We start from the raw sequence: 19,815 nt of genomic DNA, 5'->3' as shown, positions 1-19,815 counted from the left end.
CAGGTAAGAGGAAGAAAGAGGGAAAGCGTGGGAGCGCGCATATAAGAAACTGTAGAAAACATTTGACAGTTTAAATTTGACTTAAAAAATATTTAGAAATATTTAATTAACTGTAATAATAATCATGCTTTATATTTTGATAAGTAATTTCCATTAAACGGGAGCTAGAACCGCTAACCTAATCGATTCGGTTACGTGAGAGAATGATGAGGACGAGATGTCAATAAAGTTAAAAAATAAAAAAAATGTAGTATGAGATGTTAAACACCGGTGGTTATCTGTATTATCGCGTTTAACACACTAAATAATAAGTGATTGTTTCTTCTACTGGCTCATTCAACACAGTGTTTTTCAGCCCTAATAAACGAAAGTGTCCCAACAATTTAGTTTCCCAAACTTCATATTTTGCCTCGTCGCCGTCGAATACCAGTCGATGTAGCCTGCTGCTACTTGCCCTTCGTTGCTCTGCCATGCTAGCTTGCCCCTCTCCTCAGGTTAGCAGCCTTCCTCAGCACGCGATCCGTTGCAACTTTCTTGGCTTTCGTCGACTATCTTCTCCTCCAAACGTCTCCTGGGCCCATAACCTGTTGAGTTTTATCAGCAGAGTGGTGCTGCTGACGATGCGTAGGAAGGAGGCTGACGACTTCTCTCATTATAGAACATTTATTTCAGAACGATGAAATGTGGCCATCTGCCGGTTGGGTTGAGCGCGGACCGACTGGAATATGAAAAACGTCCCGCATAAAAATGTCCATGTACGGGAAGTCCATTAGGTCACAATACAATACATGAACATTCATTACATTAATTATTGTGTGTGCTCTTGCGCCCTCTTGTGTCTCTAAGAGTAAACAATATTTACAGTCATGTAACCTGAGAACATAAAAATAGGCTTACATTTTAACAGTTTCTTTTAAAAGAAACACTGCATTATTTAAACATAGAGTAGAATTTAATGTAGAGTAAATGGTAACAAAAGCGCTTTTATAGCGCTTTCATCTCCCGGGCGCTTTCCGACGGCGGCGTCAACCACGTCGGAAGACAGCCAGCTCGTCGGGAGCAATTAGGGTAAGGTGTCTTGCTCAGGGACACGAGGACGCAGCTAGAAGGATAGGAATCGAACCGGTAATCCTCTGGATACCAGTCCAACGCGCTACCTCCTGAGCCACACCCCCCCAACAGTAGATATGAAATTCGATTGAACCAGATGAGTACAAACAGAGGCTGTGTTCGAAATGCCATACTGACGTCCTACTCGTTCTAAATCGTGACGTAAATTTGAGTACGTAGTGCGTCCCCACTACAGACTTTACATTTTCTCCTCATGCCAGCAGCATGTTCTTACACGAGTCTTTGATGCTGAGTCCCGTATGATTCTCAAGCAAAGCACGGAATAAAATTGGGGTTCAAAATGAATTCTTGACGTCGGTCAAATCAGTTGGGAAAAAAAATGTCAACCTTAACCCTGTGAGACCCATTGTGGCGTATACGCTACAAATGATCACGTTGTCTTTAGAGCGTCGTAACTCCGTAATGGTTTGCGCTAGAAACATGCGGTTTATTTCCTCTTAAACTGGAGAAACGGGGCTAAACAACGGTACCCTGTATGTCCATGTTTATTTATTTCTGTATTTCTGTGTCCATATGTTAATTAGGTAGGAGGTCCTAACCTCAGTCAACAGCATGATTGGCCAAATCGGAGGGCCAGACAAAAGCAAATGATTCCCGATCCCAAGCCTTGCTCCCTGTAACTTTGCAAACCAGCTCCAGTAAGCGTAATGGCTCAAAAAACGCAACAAAAAAAGTAGAAGTTAATATGATAGTTAAATATAGTAAGGCAGAGGTTAAAAGCATAATCAAATTAGAAATGAAGAAGAAGTGACAGGAGTGTTGGAACAAGGAAAACAAAGGTAGAATGTACTACAGTATCCAAAGGGAAGTAGGAAAGATGAGAGAAAATTGTCGAAATAAAAAAGAAGAAGATATAATATCAAGAATGAGATTTGGGCACACTGGACTTAATAATACAATGAAATTAATAGGGAAACATGAAACTGGCTTGTGTGAACACTGTAATCATACAGAAACTATTGAACATGTAATTATAGATTGTCCTAAGTACCAGTATCAAAGAAGGTTTCTAAAAGACAGACTGAGTAGGGAGCAAATTAAATTTAGTATTAAAGAGGTGTTACGACTGAACTCAGGGCATGTAGGATATAAAGCTATATTTAAGTATTTAGAAAAGACAGGACTCATTAAAAGAATATAAGTATTAAGGTATTATTAGTATGGTATATGTTTGATAACATAGTTAGTTAGGATTTTTATTTATTTTATTTTTTATTTTTTTTATTATTATTATTATTTTTTTTTGTATTTGGTTTGATTTATTTGTTTTTAAATATATTCTCATGGAATAGTTGTTTGGTTTTTTTTTTTTTTTTTTTTTTTGGTTTTCTCATCCAACGATAATCGTCCAAAACCATTCTGATCCACACTCCAGTTCAGAAGGTGGCGGAAATGCACAAAAAGTTGTTTGCCAACCGCCATTAAAAAAGAAGAAGAAGAAGAAGAAGAAGCGTAATGGCCTCGACCGGGAGGCCACTGGCAGACCTGCTGCGGGATGTGGCTGACCAGCTTGAAAACTGTGAGTTTCTTCTGTTTAGGCCTGTAACAGGTATAGCTAGAAACGGCAGTTGTTGAGCTTAATAATAATTGAAATTGGCACCCATATGATTTTCACTGCTTTGTTATTTTCTGTACAGCACCGAGGACCGCTAATGCGCCAAGTTCACCACCTCCGCCGTCACACAGCATGACACCCAGACACCCAGTGGACGGTAGGTTTCTACAGGGAACAGTTTTTGATTCTAAATCCCATCTGTGGACAAAACTACGATCGCCAGTGATGAGTGATTTATTCAGTGGCGCTGTGCATTAGCTTTAACAGATCACATTTCTATAGGGTGCGATGCTAACATTAGCCAACATATTTCCCCTGCAATCTCTAGCCGAGGTTTCAAGACTGTTTGGGCCATACGCGGGAGGGACAAGGACAGTAAGACGGCGACCCGTTGCTGGGCCCGCCCAACTTTATTCCACGTGCGGAAATGTGGGATTTCCGCACGTACTTTTATTCCACTATACAGATCATACATGCACTGGCAAACACAGGCCGAGGATCCTACACCACCACATCACAAATTAAGTAAAATAAAAAGTGGTCTTCGCTCCGCTGGCGGCATCTTTACGCATGGAGGAGCGGAAGTACAGTTTGAGTACAGTTGAGTTTGAATGGAATTGATTAATTATTTTCAGCACGCAACTGGAAAATCTTTAAGTCTTACCATGGATCTTCGAGACAGTGCAGCGGACAGGGAAAGGGCACTCCTTTCTTTTTATAAGATGGCTAATGTTGAGTGGGCTTGCCCCTTGACATGCACCCTAAAGGGTAAATTGCTTACACATACAAAACTAAAGGTAAAAAATATATATATTTTTCCAATTTTCATTTAACTGACGACTGTACCGTGTGTTTTGCTTTTTCAGGAGATCCAGCAATTGGTGATGGTGTGACTCGCCATTTCTTTGCAACCATCATGTCAAAAGTTCAGTATGGTTTTGAGATCAATTTTGGTAAGTAAATATTCACTTTGGTGTTTGGTTGGTACACGTTCCAGACTGAAAACAGATCTGTCTTCCCAGATCTTTACGCTTACCCAGAGAATACTACACTTATTCCTAAATGTGAATGTAGCTGCTGTGAACCTTTAGGTTTCTACAGGATCAACCAGAATATTCAGTGGCTGATTGATATTTCCATTACTAATGCTATATGACAGGTAAATATCTATGTCCTTTTTTTTTTTTTTTAAGATTTTTTTGCAGGCATAGACACCTTTATTTTTGACAGTCAATAGATTGGAAATGGGAGAGAGAGGGGGTGCGACATGCAGCAATGGTCCTCCAGACGAGATTCGAACCGGGGTCCGCTGCTTATGTGGCATGCGCTCTAACCACTCGACTACCTGCGCATCCAAATATCTATGTCCTTTACATTACTATCTATATGCTTTGACTTTTCTCTTGTTTATTCAAGTGCCAGGGGAAACTCTTCTTTTTTAGGGAGAAGAAGATCATCGGATTCCCTCCACTTCCCTTATCCTTTTGGAGAGTGACTTCTTTGTTGTTGCTGGTCGAATGATCGGTCATTCATTTCTACATGATGGGCCATGCCTTGGTGGACTGAGCCCAGCTATCCTGCATGTGCTCTTTGGTGGATCCCCAGAAGAAGCCACAATCGATATTAAGGACTGTGCTGACCTTGATATCCGTGAGACAATCAAGTTGGTACGATCCATTTTTTTTCAAGTATGATTTTATTGATACAAATTGGGGCTAGGACGATAAAAAGAATATCTGATGTCAGGGAAAAAATAAATATATTTTTATAAGCAATTCATTCAATTTAAATACTGGTAATTCAACTTGATCAACTTTATAGATACCTCCACAATCACATCATGTAGTTACAATTTGCACCAGCAGGGAGTACTGAAGGAGTTGAAGGAATCTCTTTAACCCTCCTGTTATCCTCAAATATACTAACATCCTTTATCCTTGGGGTCAATTTGACCCCAGCAATTTAAACCTCTAGAAAATGATTGTAATTACAATTATATCCCAGTTTTATGTGTCAGGTACTTTATGTCTCTTTGTTGACTACCTAAATACCTGTAGATAAAACATAACACCCTACACCCATGTCATGTAAAATGTGTTTTTTTGAGCAAACATTGTTTTACGGTTACTGACTACTAACATGCTGCTCACAAGCTAAATGAAAATAATTTGGCATGTGGTTTGAGACCATAGACTGTATCTAAAGATGGACGACGCGGCTCTCTCCCACTTTCTCCCACTGTACAAAAGTGAAGCCAAAATATTCCAGATATGAGCGCCGCCATCTTGTAATTTTGGAGCCAGAGTCTGTGCAGTAATGACTCAATCACAGCTGTCAATCATGACATTTCAGTCTGTTTTTATAGCATAAAATAAGTAATAAAAAACAAACTTATCAGAAAAATGAACACTTGAACAAACATCAGTGTGATAAAAAATACCTAAAAATGACAGAAACCATCTTTGGGAAACATTTTTTTGACATGTACTTTGATTTTTTAGTTTGGTCCATGTCCCATCTGCTAACATGGAGGGGGTGGGGCTTATGACCTATACTGCAGCCAGCCACTACGGAGCGATCCAAATGTTTACAGTCTTTTACAGTCTATGCAGCAACCCCTTGTTTCAGACCAGTGGGTGGTGTCAACTGCATGATTGCTAATTATCAATAAGTTGTCCTATCCCTGTTTGTTGTATCATATATGAATACTTATGCAAGTAATGAGGTCAAGACTTTGAATTAAAATGAATTCTAATTGTCATTATTAGCTTGAGGGTACAGCAGAAGAAAAGTCCATCATCAATGAGTTGGCACTGTCCTGGGATTTGCCTCTGGTCACATCTGAGAACAGGAGATGGCTGCTTGACAAACTGCTCTTCCATGCTGTGAGTATTCTGTACTAAATAGCTCATATAATCAGACTGACTAATCAGAGTACAAGTTTTGATGTAGAATTACATTTGGACTTCTGCTTGGCTTTTCTATTTTGATGCAAATATTTTGCAGGTACTTGGAAGAACCTCCAGACAAGTCAAACAGTTACGAAGGGGTTTAAAAGAGACACTGATCTGGCCTTTGCTAACTGAGAGGAAAGACACAATTCCCCTTCTCTTTCCAAGAGCATCTGATTTACCAAGGGTAAGTAACTAAGTGCTGCTAAGTAAAAAACACTCCTCCTAACTCATAAGAATTACCTTCCCAGAAATGACGTTTATTTTCTACCCTCTGGCAGCAATTTGTTTCAGTTTATTACAACAAACATTAACCTGGAGAGATGGAAACCTTTTGCAAATAACCAGTCAGCATTTGATCACTTTTTCTTCTTTTTTAAAATTAATCCTATATTATATCACTGCATGAGTGAGTAGCTACTGCAAAAACATGGTTGTCCTTAAGTCCTTGCAAGTTGATTTTCAAATGAAATGAACTGATACTAATTGCTGCCTTAAACGAAGGAAACCAATCAAAAAACTGATGGATGATTTAGAAAATGCTCAACAGGACTGGGAAGTACTCAGTTTGCCATTTGCCATAACTTTAACACTTGCAAAACCTCCAGTATGGTTCTTAAAACTGACAACCATGCCCTGACCAAATTACAATTTGGATTATTAGAATTGACAATTTCTCATATTTTCTGTTCTGTGGTTTATTGAGCTTTATATTCTCTGGGCTGTTGGGAAAAACAAGTGTTAACTGATTTGAAAAAAATGATCTGTCAGATGGTCTTGGAAAAGATAAAGTGGCCAACACAGGATGAGGATGAAGACAGTGATGTCTCTTTGGAGGATACATGTAGGATCACAGGATTCTTTTTTCAACTTCATTTATGATTGATAATACAAAATCATTTCAGGCAATAAAATAAATGTTGACTTTCTTCTCTATTGCGGCAGCGTCTCCAAGCATCCTTGGGAAACTCCTGCAGTTCTGGATAGGGTGGAATGTGCTGCCCAGACACTTGGATGTTAACGTGGTGGAGAGCAACTTCCCCAGTTCTTCCACCTGCTTAAACTTCCAGGACATTACAAAGAGTCCTCTAACTTTGAAAGAGACATTCTTGCTGCTATTTGTAGCACTGACACTGGGTTTGGACTGGTCTAAGGACACATCAATATATCACTGTACACCTTAGTGTACATTTGTTGTCCAGCAACAAAATTTGGATTGCAGCATAAAAGCATTTGAAAGAGTGATATCAACTAGGGCCTAGTTCTGCCAGTGTGTGTAACACTGGTGCATTAAAAAGGTCTGCATGCTTGTGATGTGGTGAAGCATATTTGTTATTTGCTTCATGTCTATACCATTGTCTTTTAGGTTTAATCTCACTGTTCACAATTGTATTAAAGCTCAGGAGACTGTTACAGAGACAAAGTGAGTTGTTGCTGTTCTTTATTTGTGGTTTTGTTCTGAAACAGGATGCATGTTGCAGTTTCTCGAGCCTTCTGATTCAGAGACTTAAGTCTCCAATCACATGTGAAATTAATACTTCAAAACAAGTTATCTTGATAACTACAGGACAGTTTATCATACAAGGCTCTGTTACATAACCATAATGGTTTTCAATGTTTAAACTTAATGGTTCACAAAAAGTTCATTAATAGTAATAGACATAAATTGCTTATTGCAAAAAGTTTGTTTGCAGTCATATTGTACAATGCAGCAAGTTTTAGGACATCTGGTATAAAATAAAAATGCTGTCATTACCATTCTTTTTAAATCATTTTAGACACTTGAAACAAAGATATCAGAACTGCTAAACCATAATACCGCCTTCTTTATCAGAACTTGAGCAATAAGGATTTACTGGAGCATTTCTGATAATAAGCTCACACTTTGTACATAGACATCTAACACATTGGACAGAGGGCAATCAGGGTCTGGTAGACTTCCAACTTCCTGGTCAGTCAGTGAGCGCTGCAGCTGAACTTCAGGGACCACAACACCAGGCTGATGGTGACCACACGGTCCGGTCCAGTCAACTCCAAACTCCGTGTCAACCTGCAATTGCAAGAGCTGAGGTTAAACGGTAGGATAAAGGGTCAATCCAAATCAAAGTCTTAAAGATTTTTATGGTCAATATGTCTACAGAACTGTAAGCCATATTAATTCATTTTACAGAACCTAGTTTGAAATATCACTTGTTTATCATCTGGGATTCTGTATCTATGCCCCAAAAACAGCTATGGCATTGGAAAGAGCTTGACTACAATTTCCAAGAGCCAATACATTAATTTTGAGAGCTAAGATGTATCATTTTCTCTCTAAATCGCTGCTCCTTGTTTGACCACAACATTGTAGCAATACCTTATTGTGTTGAAAGTGACAATGATAGGCAGTATAAATCCATCACATTTAGTTCCTGAACAACAGGCCACTATTAGTTACATTTTGCTACTGATACATGCACTTTATAATGGACATAAAGTAGAGATAATGTTGACAATATCCCATGTAGGAAATTAAAAGTTAAAGTAAAACAGAATTACTGAATAAATCCAAACCTGTATGGGGCCCTGCTGCGCCTCATGCTCATGGCGAGTCCACAGTTGCAGCGGTGACTGGTTGCCCTCAGTGCGTAGTCTGTGGCAGTTCCAGCCACGCTGGAAAAACTGAAGGTGCTTCTGTATGTGGGGCACAAAGCACCAGTGCAGAGCATAGAGATGCATTTCATTGTCAGGATTGAGAAGGCCTTCTCTCTCAAGGTTGGTAAAGATGGTGTAGAAGAGATCAAGAACACTGGTAGGTTAATTAAAATTGTAGATGAGCTTTTGTAACTGCTCTGGATATACACTAAACTGGGTAGTAAGTATCTTACAGTAGTAAAATCTACAATAAAGTGGATGCTTGAGATGGTTAATGTTTTTTCGATACCTTATCAGTTTGTGATTTCCATCGATGTGCCATAAACTGTTCGGTGCTCTAAACTGTTCGGTGCTCTAACAGAGTACGCCTTCCTACGGGTTCAGCTGAAGGGTGCGCATCAAAACTCCACCAGGATCCACTCGCCGCATGGATTCCTGGACACGCTGTCCTATAATAGGCAAAAAAATTCACAGATACGGTGTACAGAAAAAAAGTAAAGCATTCCCCAATCTGGCAGTGAATTCACAAATCCAGATAAAATCCAGACTAGCACTAAATAAAGCAGCTTCCTCACATTGTGAGTAAATCGGTAAGTAGGCCAAATCCCAACATAAAATAACCCCTGAACAAATGAATGGGTAATGAATACAATTCTTTACTTTGTATGCGTAAAACAAACCTCATTCCTGTTTAGTCTAAACTCAGCTGCTGTGTCCTGTAGAAGTTTATACATTTTATTTATAATTTAAGTTAAAATCTTTCGTATTGTATGAGTTTATATATGCAACACTATCATGTGTCAAACTAATGCAATTGTGCTGAAATGTCACATCTGACTCGGACTCTTTTTACTCCAGAAATAGGGTTACAGATCATCTGACAAACTGAAGATGTTAATTAATGGCACCCATGTACAGTATCAACAAATGCAGCAGCACAAATCCACTACCTGTAAGGAGTACATATGATAAACTAAGTGTAGCGACTTGGCACAACACTTGTCATGATAGGAACCACAGAGCGTGTGCAGGATAAACAATTAATAATACAGGCCAAACCAATGTTGGCTCCTACACTGAGTTTGTCAGTAATATAAGCATGTTAGTCACCAGTCCATCTGTCGTTGAAAACCAAAGCATATAGGCCTATATAATCAAGTATTGTTAGACCTATTCCCAGTGCATATTAATGTAAGTTAATATCAGTAACGTTAGTTAATTTTTAGTTAACTTAAACTCAGTGCAAAACTCAAAGCAGTGCAAGGAGACATATTATTGTATAAATGTTCTATGATATCATGAACAATTTATACTAAAAGCTTGGACTCAAATGTGCACCTAACGTTAGACTATATAAGATAAACAGTATATTTCCCAGTGGTATTTGGAGATAAGGTGAGCAACGTTACCATCAATAAACACTAGCTAGTTAAATATCTCTGTGAATTTGCACACATATATTGCCACCTTTAAAAGACGAGACACGGGAACCCAGACAAACAGACAATGTAGCGTTAGGAGTAAAAATGACCCTATTCCGTACTGTGCCATCCTCCGACGAATTGTTCTCTCGCACACTCCGAACACCTGTGCTATTTCCCCAGCAGTGTGCCCCCGCAGTAGGTGTGCTTCGATTAAAGTGGGGGGTATATTGTACGACGGACGTCCAAGGGTCCCTTCTTCTGACACAGGGTGTAAAGTTGGCGGGCGACTTCTTCAAGACCGTCTAACACTGCTAGCTCCATTTCCACATCCATATCGGCGATGAGCTGAGCCAAGTCATCCATCAATCTATCCAGACGAAACTGAACATATTCGTTGGTTGCATGGTTCTCTAAATCGTTCGCTAATGATCGTAATTCATTCGCAATCGCTCGTACAAATAATGCCATTACTAAACCAGAGCTACATAAATAACAAATGTCAACAACTGCAGCTAACGGTTAGCTGAGCGGGCGGGCTAGCAGCCAGCAACATTCCTGTACAGGAATCAGCGCCGCTAGTAAGGCAGAAGTAGTAGGCCCGAATCGAGCAAGCTCCTGTAACCAATCATGCTGTTGACTGAGGTTAGGACCTCCTACGTCATTAACATATGGACACAGAAATACAGAAATAAATAAATGTAGCTGAACAGAAATGTAGAAATAAATATAAAGCATTTATTTATTTATTCTGTTATTCATTCTTTTATTTATTTATACATTTATTTATGCATTTATTTATTTATTTATTTATTCATTTCAGCATTTATTTATTTATTCCTGTATTTATTTATACATTTATTTATTCATTTATGCATTTATTTATTTATTCCTGTATTTATTTATACATTTATTTATTCATTTATTTATTCCTGTATTTATTTATACATTTATTTATTCATTCATTTATTTATTTATTTATTTATACTTAAGTCATGTTTAGTCCTCCATAGGCACCAACCTGTAACAGAAAACATCACATATTACATTTATTCTGAATGCTTTCCTATTCATTTGTTGATAAACTACTTATTTCTTCTTATCATACACGTATTGCAACCTGTATATATAACTTGGATTATTTGTCTAATAAATTATTCACTAATATCCCACTTGCTTCTACTTGTTTATTTTTATCACACCTCTTACATGGTATTATTAAAACCACTTATATTAGCCTACATGTAGCCTACATTTGTTTATGCATGCATATGCACATCTATTGATAATCAAATAATAAAGGAACGTATTTAAACCAGATAAGTCATAGTACTTACTTCAGAGGGAAATCCAAATTCCATGTGCATGTGAATAATGTAGCTCCTCCGACGGGCCGATTGCCTACGTCGTCTCCGTGGTGAAGGTGCTGGTGTTCCGTGGTCAGAGGTATAATACGATCTATGAACGATTAATGATCGATAAAAGCTGCTTAATAGTCGCGATCGATGGCGAATGAAAGCAGCTACTCAGGTAAGAGGAAGAAAGAGGGAAAGCGTGGGAGCGCGCATATATAAGAAACTGTAGAAAACATTTGACAGTTTAAATTTGACTTAAAAAACATTTAGAAATATTTAATTAACTGTAATAATAATCATGCTTAATATTTTGATAAGTAATTTCCATTAAACGGGAGCTAGAACCGCTAACGTAATCGATTAGGTTACATGAGAGAATGATGAGGACGAGATGTCAATAAAGTTAAAAATTTAACACATTTAACACACTAAATAATAAGTGATTGTTTCTTTTAAAAGAAACACTGCATTATTTAAACATAGAGTAGAATTTAATGTAGAGTAAATGGTAACAAAAGCGCTTTTATAGCGCTTTCATCTCTCGGGCGCTTTCCGACGGCGGAGTCAACCACGTCGGAAGACAGCCAGCTCGTCGGGAGCAATTAGGGTAAGGTGTCTTGCTCAAGGACACGAGGACGTAGCTAGGAAGATAGGGATCGAACCGGTAATCCTCTGGATACCAGTCCAACGCGCTACCTCCTGAGCCACACCCTCCCAACAGTAGATATGAAATTCGATCGAACCAGATGAGTACAAACAGAGGCTGTGTTCGAAATGCCATACTGACGTCCTACTCGTTCTAAATCGTGACGTAAATTTGAGTACGTAGTGCGTCCCCACTACAGACTTTACATTTTCTCCTCATGCCAGCAGCATGTTCTTACACGAGTCTTTGATGCTGAGTCCCGTATGATTCTCAAGCAAAGCACGGAATAAAATTGGGGTTCAAAATGAATTCTTGACGTCGGTAAAATCAGTTGGGGAAAAAAATGTCAACCTTAACCCTGTGAGACCCATTGTGGCGTATACGCTACAAATGATCACGTTGTCTTTAGAGCGTCATAACTCCGTAATGGTTTGCGCTAGAAACATGCGGTTTATTTCCTCTTAAACTAGAGAAACGGGGCTAAACAACGGTACCCTGTATGTCCGTGTTTATTTATTTCTGTATTTCTGTGTCCATATGTTAATTAGGTAGGAGGTCCTAACCTCAGTCAACAGCATGATTGGCCAAATCGGAGGGCCAGACAAAAGCAAATGATTCCCGATCCCAAGCCTTGCTCCCTGTAACTTTGCAAACCAGCTCCAGTAAGCGTAATGGCCTCGACCGGGAGGCCACTGGCAGACCTGCTGCGGGATGTGGCTGACCAGCTTGAAAACTGTGAGTTTCTTCTGTTTAGGCCTGTAACAGGTATAGCTAGAAACGGCAGTTGTTGAGCTTAATAATAATTGAAATTGGCACCCATATGATTTTCACTGCTTTGTTATTTTCTGTACAGCACCGAGGACCGCTAATGCGCCAAGTTCACCACCTCCGCCGTCACACAGCATGACACCCAGACACCCAGTGGACGGTAGGTTTCTACAGGGAACAGTTTTTGATTCTAAATCCCATCTGTGGACAAAACTACGATCGCCAGTGATGAGTGATTTATTCAGTGGCGCTGTGCATTAGCTTTAACAGATCACATTTCTATAGGGTGCGATGCTAACATTAGCCAACATATTTCCCCTGCAATCTCTAGCCGAGGTTTCAAGACTGTTTGGGCCATACGCGGGAGGGACAAGGACAGTAAGACGGCGACCCGTTGCTGGGCCCGCCCAACTTTATTCCACGTGCGGAAATGTGGGATTTCCGCACGTACTTTTATTCCACTATACAGATCATACATGCACTGGCAAACACAGGCCGAGGATCCTACACCACCACATCACAAATTAAGTCAAATAAAAAGTGGTCTTCGCTCCGCTGGCGGCATCTTTACGCATGGAGGAGCGGAAGTACAGTTTGAGTACAGTTGAGTTTGAATGGAATTGATTAATTATTTTCAGCACGCAACTGGAAAATCTTTAAGTCTTACCATGGATCTTCGAGACAGTGCAGCGGACAGGGAAAGGGCACTCCTTTCTTTTTATAAGATGGCTAATGTTGAGTGGGCTTGCCCCTTGACATGCACCCTAAAGGGTAAATTGCTTACACATACAAAACTAAAGGTAAAAAATATATATATTTTTCCAATTTTCATTTAACTGACGACTGTACCGTGTGTTTTGCTTTTTCAGGAGATCCAGCAATTGGTGATGGTGTGACTCGCCATTTCTTTGCAACCATCATGTCAAAAGTTCAGTATGGTTTTGAGATCAATTTTGGTAAGTAAATATTCACTTTGGTGTTTGGTTGGTACACGTTCCAGACTGAAAACAGATCTGTCTTCCCAGATCTTTACGCTTACCCAGAGAATACTAAACTTATATCTAAATGTGAATGTAGCTGCTGTGAACCTTTAGGTTTCTACAGGATCAACCAGAATATTCAGTGGCTGATTGATATTTCCATTACTAATGCTATATGACAGGTAAATATCTATGTCCTTTTTTTTTTTTTTAAGATTTTTTTTCAGGCATAGACACCTTTATTTTTGACAGTGGATAGATTGGAAATGGGAGAGAAAGGGGGTGCGACATGCAGCAATGGTCCTCCAGACGAGATTCGAACCGGGGTCCGCTGCTTATGTGGCATGCGCGCTAACCACTCGACTACTTGCGCATCCAAATATCTATGTCCTTTACATTACTATCTATATGCTTTGACTTTTCTCTTGTTTATTCAAGTGCCAGGGGGAACTCTTCTTTTTTAGGGAGAAGAAGATCATCGGATTCCCTCCACTTCCCTTATCCTTTTGGAGAGTGACTTCTTTGTTGTTGCTGGTCGAATGATCGGTCATTCATTTCTACATGATGGGCCATGCCTTGGTGGACTGAGCCCAGCTATCCTGCATGTGCTCTTTGGTGGATCCCCAGAAGAAGCCACAATCGATATTAAGGACTGTGCTGACCTTGATATCCGTGAGACAATCAAGTTGGTACGATCCATTTTTTTCAAGTATGATTTTATTGATACAAATTGGGGCTAGGACGATAAAAAGAATATCTGATGTCAGGGAAAAAATAAAAATATTTTTATAAGCAATTCATTCAATTTAAATACTGGTAATTCAACTTGATCAACTTTATAGATACCTCCACAATCACATCATGTAGTTACAATTTGCACCAGCAGGGAGTACTGAAGGAGTTGAAGGAATCTCTTTAACCCTCCTGTTATCCTCAAATATACTAACATCCTTTATCCTTGGGGTCAATTTGACCCCAGCAATTTAAACCTCTAGAAAATTATTGTAATTACAATTATAACCCAGTTTTATGTGTCAGGTACTTTATGTCTCTTTGCAGTTACTGATTACTAACATGCTGCTCACAAGCTAAATGAAAATAATTTGGCATGTGGTTTGAGACCATAGACTGTATCTAAAGATGGACGACGCGGCTCTCTCCCACTTTCTCCCACTGTACAAAAGTGAAGCCAAAATATTCCAGATATGAGCGCCGCCATCTTGTAATTTTGGAGCCAGAGTCTGTGCAGTAATGACTCAATCACAGCTGTCAATCATGACATTTCAGTCTGTTTTTATAGCATAAAATAAGTAATAAAAAACAAACTTATCAGAAAAATGAACACTTGAACAAACATCAGTGTGATAAAAAATACCTAAAAATGACAGAAACCATCTTTGGGAAATTTGATTTTTTAGTTTGGTCCATGTCCCATCTGCTAACATGGAGGGGGTGGGGCTTATGACCTATACTGCAGCCAGCCACTACGGAGCGATCCAAATGTTTACAGTCTTTTACAGTCTATGCAGCAACCCCTTGTTTCAGACCAGTGGGTGGTGTCAACTGCATGATTGCTAATTGTCAATAAGTTGTCCTATCCCTGTTTGTTGTATCATATATGAATACTTATGCAAGTAATGAGGTCAAGACTTTGAATTAAAATGAATTCTAATTGTCATTATTAGCTTGAGGGTACAGCAGAAGAAAAGTCCATCATCAATGAGTTGGCACTGTCCTGGGATTTGCCTCTGGTCACATCTGAGAACAGGAGATGGCTGCTTGACAAACTGCTCTTCCATGCTGTGAGTATTCTGTACTAAATAGCTCATATAATCAGACTGACTAATCAGAGTACAAGTTTTGATGTAGAATTACATTTGGACTTTTTCTGAGATACACAGATGGATGTTGATGAGGTTATTAATACTAATAGGGCTATCTGTAGAAGATTTGTACTTCTGCTTGGCTTTTCTACTTTGATGCAAATATTTTGCAGGTACTTGGAAGAACCTCCAGACAAGTCAAACAGTTACGAAGGGGTTTAAAAGAGACACTGATCTGGCCTTTGCTAACTGAGAGGAAAGACACAATTCCCCTTCTCTTTCCAAGAGCATCTGATTTACAGTGCACACCAAGGGTAAGTAACTAAGTGCTGCTAAGTAAAAAACACTCCTCCTAACTCATAAGAATTACCTTCCCAGAAATGACGTTTATTTTCTACCCTCTGGCAGCAATTTGTTTCAGTTTATTACAACAAACATTAACCTGGAGAGATGGAAACCTTTTGCAAATAACCAGTCAGCATTTGATCACTTTTTCTTCTTTTTTTAAAATTAATCCTATATTATATCACTGCATGAGTGAGTAGCTACTGCAAAAACATGGTTGTCCTCAAGTCCTTGCAAGTTGATTTTCAAATGAAATGAACTGATACTAATTGCTGCCTTAAACGAAGGAAACCAATCAAAAAACTGATGGATGATTTAGAAAATGCTCAACAGGACTGGGAAGTACTCAGTTTGCCATTTGCCATAACTTTAACACTTGCAAAACCTCCAGTATGGTTCTTAAAACTGACAACCATGCCCTGACCAAATTACAATTTGGATTATTAGAATTGACAATTTCTCATATTTTCTGTTCTGTGGTTTATTGAGCTTTATATTCTCTGGGCTGTTGGGAAAAACAAGTGTTAACTGATTTGAAAAAAATGATCTGTCAGATGGTCTTGGAAAAGATAAAGTGGCCAACACAGGATGAGGATGAAGACAGTGATGTCTCTTTGGAGGATACATGTAGGATCACAGGATTCTTTCGCACATTTATTGAGAACGGTAAATATGTACTTTTAACAGTTCCTCAGGTTATTTAACTGAAAGTCTGTATTTGGTGCAAATAAATGAATGTTGGTCAAAAACACAAGGCTTTGCTTCCTCTACTTTTTTATTACCTGTGGATTATCAGATACATGAATAACCCAAAGCACAAATTAAGTAAAATTACGTTCTTTTTTCAACTTCATTTATGATTGATGATACAAAATCATTTCAGGCAATAAAATAAATGTTGACTTTCTTCTCTATTGCGGCAGCGTCTCCAAGCATCCTTGGGAAACTCCTGCAGTTCTGGATAGGGTGGAATGTGCTGCCCAGACACTTGGATGTTAACGTGGTGGAGAGCAACTTCCCCAGTTCTTCCACCTGCTTAAACTTCCAGGACATTACAAAGAGTCCTCTAACTTTGAAAGAGACATTCTTGCTGCTATTTGTAGCACTGACACTGGGTTTGGACTGGTCTAAGGACACATCAATATATCATTGTACACCTTAGTGTACATTTGTTGTCCAGCAACAAAATTTGGATTGCAGCATAAAAGCATTTGAAAGAGTGATATCAACTAGGGCCTAGTTCTGCCAGTGTGTGTAACACTGGTGCATTAAAAAGGTCTGCATGCTTGTGATGTGGTGAAGCATATTTGTTATTTGCTTCATGTCTATACCATTGTCTTTTAGGTTTAATCTCACTGTTCACAATTGTATTAAAGCTCAGGAGACTGTTACAGAGACAAAGTGAGTTGTTGCTGTTCTTTATTTGTGGTTTTGTTCTGAAACAGGATGCATGTTGCAGTTTCTCGAGCCTTCTGATTCAGAGACTTAAGTCTCCAATCACATGTGAAATGAATACTTCAAAACGAGTTATCTCGATAACTACAGGACAGTTTATCATACAAGGCTCTGTTACATAACCATAATGGTTTTCAATGTTTAAACTTAATGGTTCACAAAAAGTTCATTAATAGTAATAGACATAAATTGCTTATTGCAAAAAGTTTGTTTGCAGTCATATTGTACAATGCAGCAAGTTTTATGACATCTGGTATAAAATAAAAATGCTGTCATTACCATTCTTTTTAAATCATTTTAGACACTTGAAACAAAGATATCAGAACTGCTAAACCATAATACCGACTTCTTTATCAGAACTTGAGCAATAAGGATTTACTGGAGCATTTCTGATAATAAGCTCACACTTTGTACATAGACATCTAACACATTGGACAGAGGGCAATCAGGGTCTGGTAGACTTCCAACTTCCTGGTCAGTCAGTGAGCGCTGCAGCTGAACTTCAGGGACCACAACACCAGGCTGATGGTGACCACACGGTCCGGTCCAGTCAACTCCAAACTCCGTGTCAACCTGCAATTGCAAGAGCTGAGGTTAAACGGTAGGATAAAGGGTCGATCAAAATCAAAGTCTTAAAGATTTTTATGGTAAATATGTCTACAGAACTGTAAGCCATATTAATTCATTTTACAGAAGCTAGTTTGAAATATCACTTGTTTATCATCTGGGATTCTGTATCTATGCCCCAAAAACAGCTATGGCATTGGAAAGAGCTTGACTACAATTTCCAAGAGCCAATACATTAATTTTGAGAGCTAAGATGTATAATTTTCTCTCTAAATCACTGCTCCTTGTTTGACCACAACATTGTAGCAATACCTTATTGTGTTGAAAGTGACAATGCTAGGCAGTATAAATCCATCACATTTAGTTCCTGAACAACAGGCTACTATAGTTACATTTTGCTACTGATACATGCATTTTATAATGGACATAAAGTAGAGATAATGTTGACAATATCCCATGTAGGAAATTAAAAGTTAAAGCAAAACAGAATCACTGAATAAATCCAAACCTGTATGGGGCCCTGCTGCGCCTCATGCTCATGGCGAGTCCACAGTTGCAGCGGTGACTGGTTGCCCTCAGTGCGTAGTCTGTGGCAGTTCCAGCCACGCTGGAAAAACTGAAGGTGCTTCTGTATGTGGGGCACAAAGCACCAGTGCAGAGCATAGAGATGCATTTCATTGTCAGGATTGAGAAGGCCTTCTCTCTCAAGGTTGGTAAAGATGGTGTAGAAGAGATCAAGAACTCCCACATAAACGTCTCTCCAGAGCCTTTCGATTCTGATGGGTATAAAGGAAAAACTATTTATTCTACCTACAATGAACAAAAACACAACTTACAGGGAAAATACCTTTACCTAATACTTTTACCTACTGTTGGTGTATGACAACACTCCCATCAATAGGTGCGTTTCCATCAGCTGTTTAGATGCGCATCTAGATGTATCGCATCGGAAAATGATGATGGAAACGCCGTGATTCGCATTAAAATCCCCTGATTCGCACAAAATGAAATACGCTCGCTATGGCCGGGTTTTGGTTGATTCGAATGGGATGGAAACAGCTGTATGCGAATCAAGTGTGACACTTGAGCGAGTGTAATTAATGACTGAAGTCCTCTCTCCGTTGTAAAACATCAAAACACCACATCAAAACACCGGCAGGAAGACGACGGCATGTTTACAGGCTGGTTGCCATGCCAACCCGCGGAAAATCTCGCGTGACTTAGAAAACTTGCGCGAATTTGTAGTTTTCACCAAAGTCCGTTCTTTTGATGGAAACACACATGATTCGAATTTCTTTTAATGCGCATTTCCCAGTAATTCGAATCACTTTGGATGGAAACATGGCTAATGATAAGCACAGTAAATTAGAACTGAATTAAATACGTAAGTAATAAGTGATGTATTCAGTATTCACTCTAAATAACAGTTAATGACAAAGTTTAATTTTAATTCTCTTAAAGGATAAGTTGATTTTTTCAAGTTTGTCTTCAAACAATGCTCACATGCCCACATGTATGATGAAAGAGTTTTTTGTTGCTGTAGTTGTTCCTCTGTCCATCTATACTGGCTGTGGAAAATCTAATGCTAACCATTCTATTGTAAGTGATGGCTGGCCTTGTTCTGTGACTGCTGAAGCCTCATATATGCTTCAGAATGAAGTTCAGCTGAACTACAGAATGAGGACTAGATTTGTCATCACTTACATTGGAATCACACTAGAATAGTAATGTTCTCCTGGTCAGTATAGATTACAGAGAGACAATTAGAGAACAACTCTTGATATTTACACTAACGTTAATGTTGAAAAGCTCATAATCTGCTGCCACAAAAGCTTGATTGTATTAAGATAGACTTGAAGAGACAGCTTAAGTCAGTTTATATTGCCATCTTTTACAAAGTGTTATTTTGATAAATGTTGAATGGAAGATTATGTTACCTTTGGTTATGGACACTCCTGCCAGCAATGTGTGAATTCCTGTTCAGTCCTCTATTAGCCACCATGTAGCGTGCAACATCAACATTTTCCCCGCCTTTATCTGACCTCACACGTGATGGCACACCATAGACATCGACAGCTTCAAGAAAGCTTTTTAGGACTGTTGCTGCACGATTGTTGGTGGCGGCACTCAAGTATACAATCAAACGACTAAAGCCGTCAATACCACCATGCACAACAATACGCC

The 19,815-nt window shown here is 39.0% G+C and overlaps 1 protein-coding gene and 1 long non-coding RNA gene across 5 annotated transcripts; both read left to right on the top strand.

Moving 5' to 3' along the window:
* The first annotated feature begins 3,323 nt into the window (after window positions 1-3,323).
* LOC311032986 lies at window positions 3,324-5,817 on the top strand. Of its 2 annotated transcripts, XR_014599232.1 has the most exons (5): window positions 3,324-3,454; window positions 3,553-3,639; window positions 4,129-4,353; window positions 5,455-5,571; window positions 5,693-5,817. It is a non-coding gene; the product is annotated as an uncharacterized lncRNA (long non-coding RNA). The 2 variants fall into 2 exon arrangements; XR_014599233.1 differs by having other exon boundaries at window positions 3,324-3,639.
* A 7,284-nt stretch (window positions 5,818-13,101) lies between these two features.
* On the top strand, window positions 13,102-17,055 carry LOC311032971 (uncharacterized protein). 3 transcript variants are annotated; one of them, XM_084040090.1, is made up of 7 exons: window positions 13,102-13,232; window positions 13,331-13,417; window positions 13,906-14,130; window positions 15,127-15,243; window positions 15,438-15,578; window positions 16,164-16,275; window positions 16,533-17,055. In XM_084040090.1, the coding sequence occupies exons 2-7, from the start codon at window positions 13,397-13,399 to the stop codon at window positions 16,769-16,771; spliced, it is 855 nt and encodes a 284-aa protein (XP_083896216.1). In that variant the 5' UTR covers window positions 13,102-13,232; window positions 13,331-13,396; the 3' UTR covers window positions 16,772-17,055. The 3 variants fall into 3 exon arrangements, 2 of the variants coding, with proteins under 2 accessions (XP_083896216.1, XP_083896215.1); XR_014599231.1 differs by lacking the exon at window positions 13,906-14,130; XM_084040089.1 differs by having other exon boundaries at window positions 13,102-13,417.
* The last annotated feature ends 2,760 nt before the right edge of the window (window positions 17,056-19,815 follow it).

The sequence above is a fragment of the Eutrigla gurnardus genome, assembly GCF_963514095.1.
Source record: "Eutrigla gurnardus genome assembly, chromosome: 22".
Classification (NCBI taxonomy): Eukaryota; Metazoa; Chordata; class Actinopteri; order Perciformes; family Triglidae; genus Eutrigla; species Eutrigla gurnardus.
Note: the sequence above shows the minus strand (reverse complement) of the source record. Positions and strands in the feature narration are given on the sequence as shown.

What these genes read in the sequence shown, in the direction of transcription:
- LOC311032971 (XM_084040090.1), top strand. Translation starts at nt 13,397, where the DNA reads ATGGTTTTGAGATCAATTTTG. An exon ending in ACAAACTGCTCTTCCATGCT is followed by an intron (nt 15,244 to 15,437) that starts GTGAGTATTCTG and finishes AATATTTTGCAG; the next exon opens with GTACTTGGAAGAACCTCCAG. An exon ending in ATTTACAGTGCACACCAAGG is followed by an intron (nt 15,579 to 16,163) that starts GTAAGTAACTAA and finishes ATGATCTGTCAG; the next exon opens with ATGGTCTTGGAAAAGATAAA.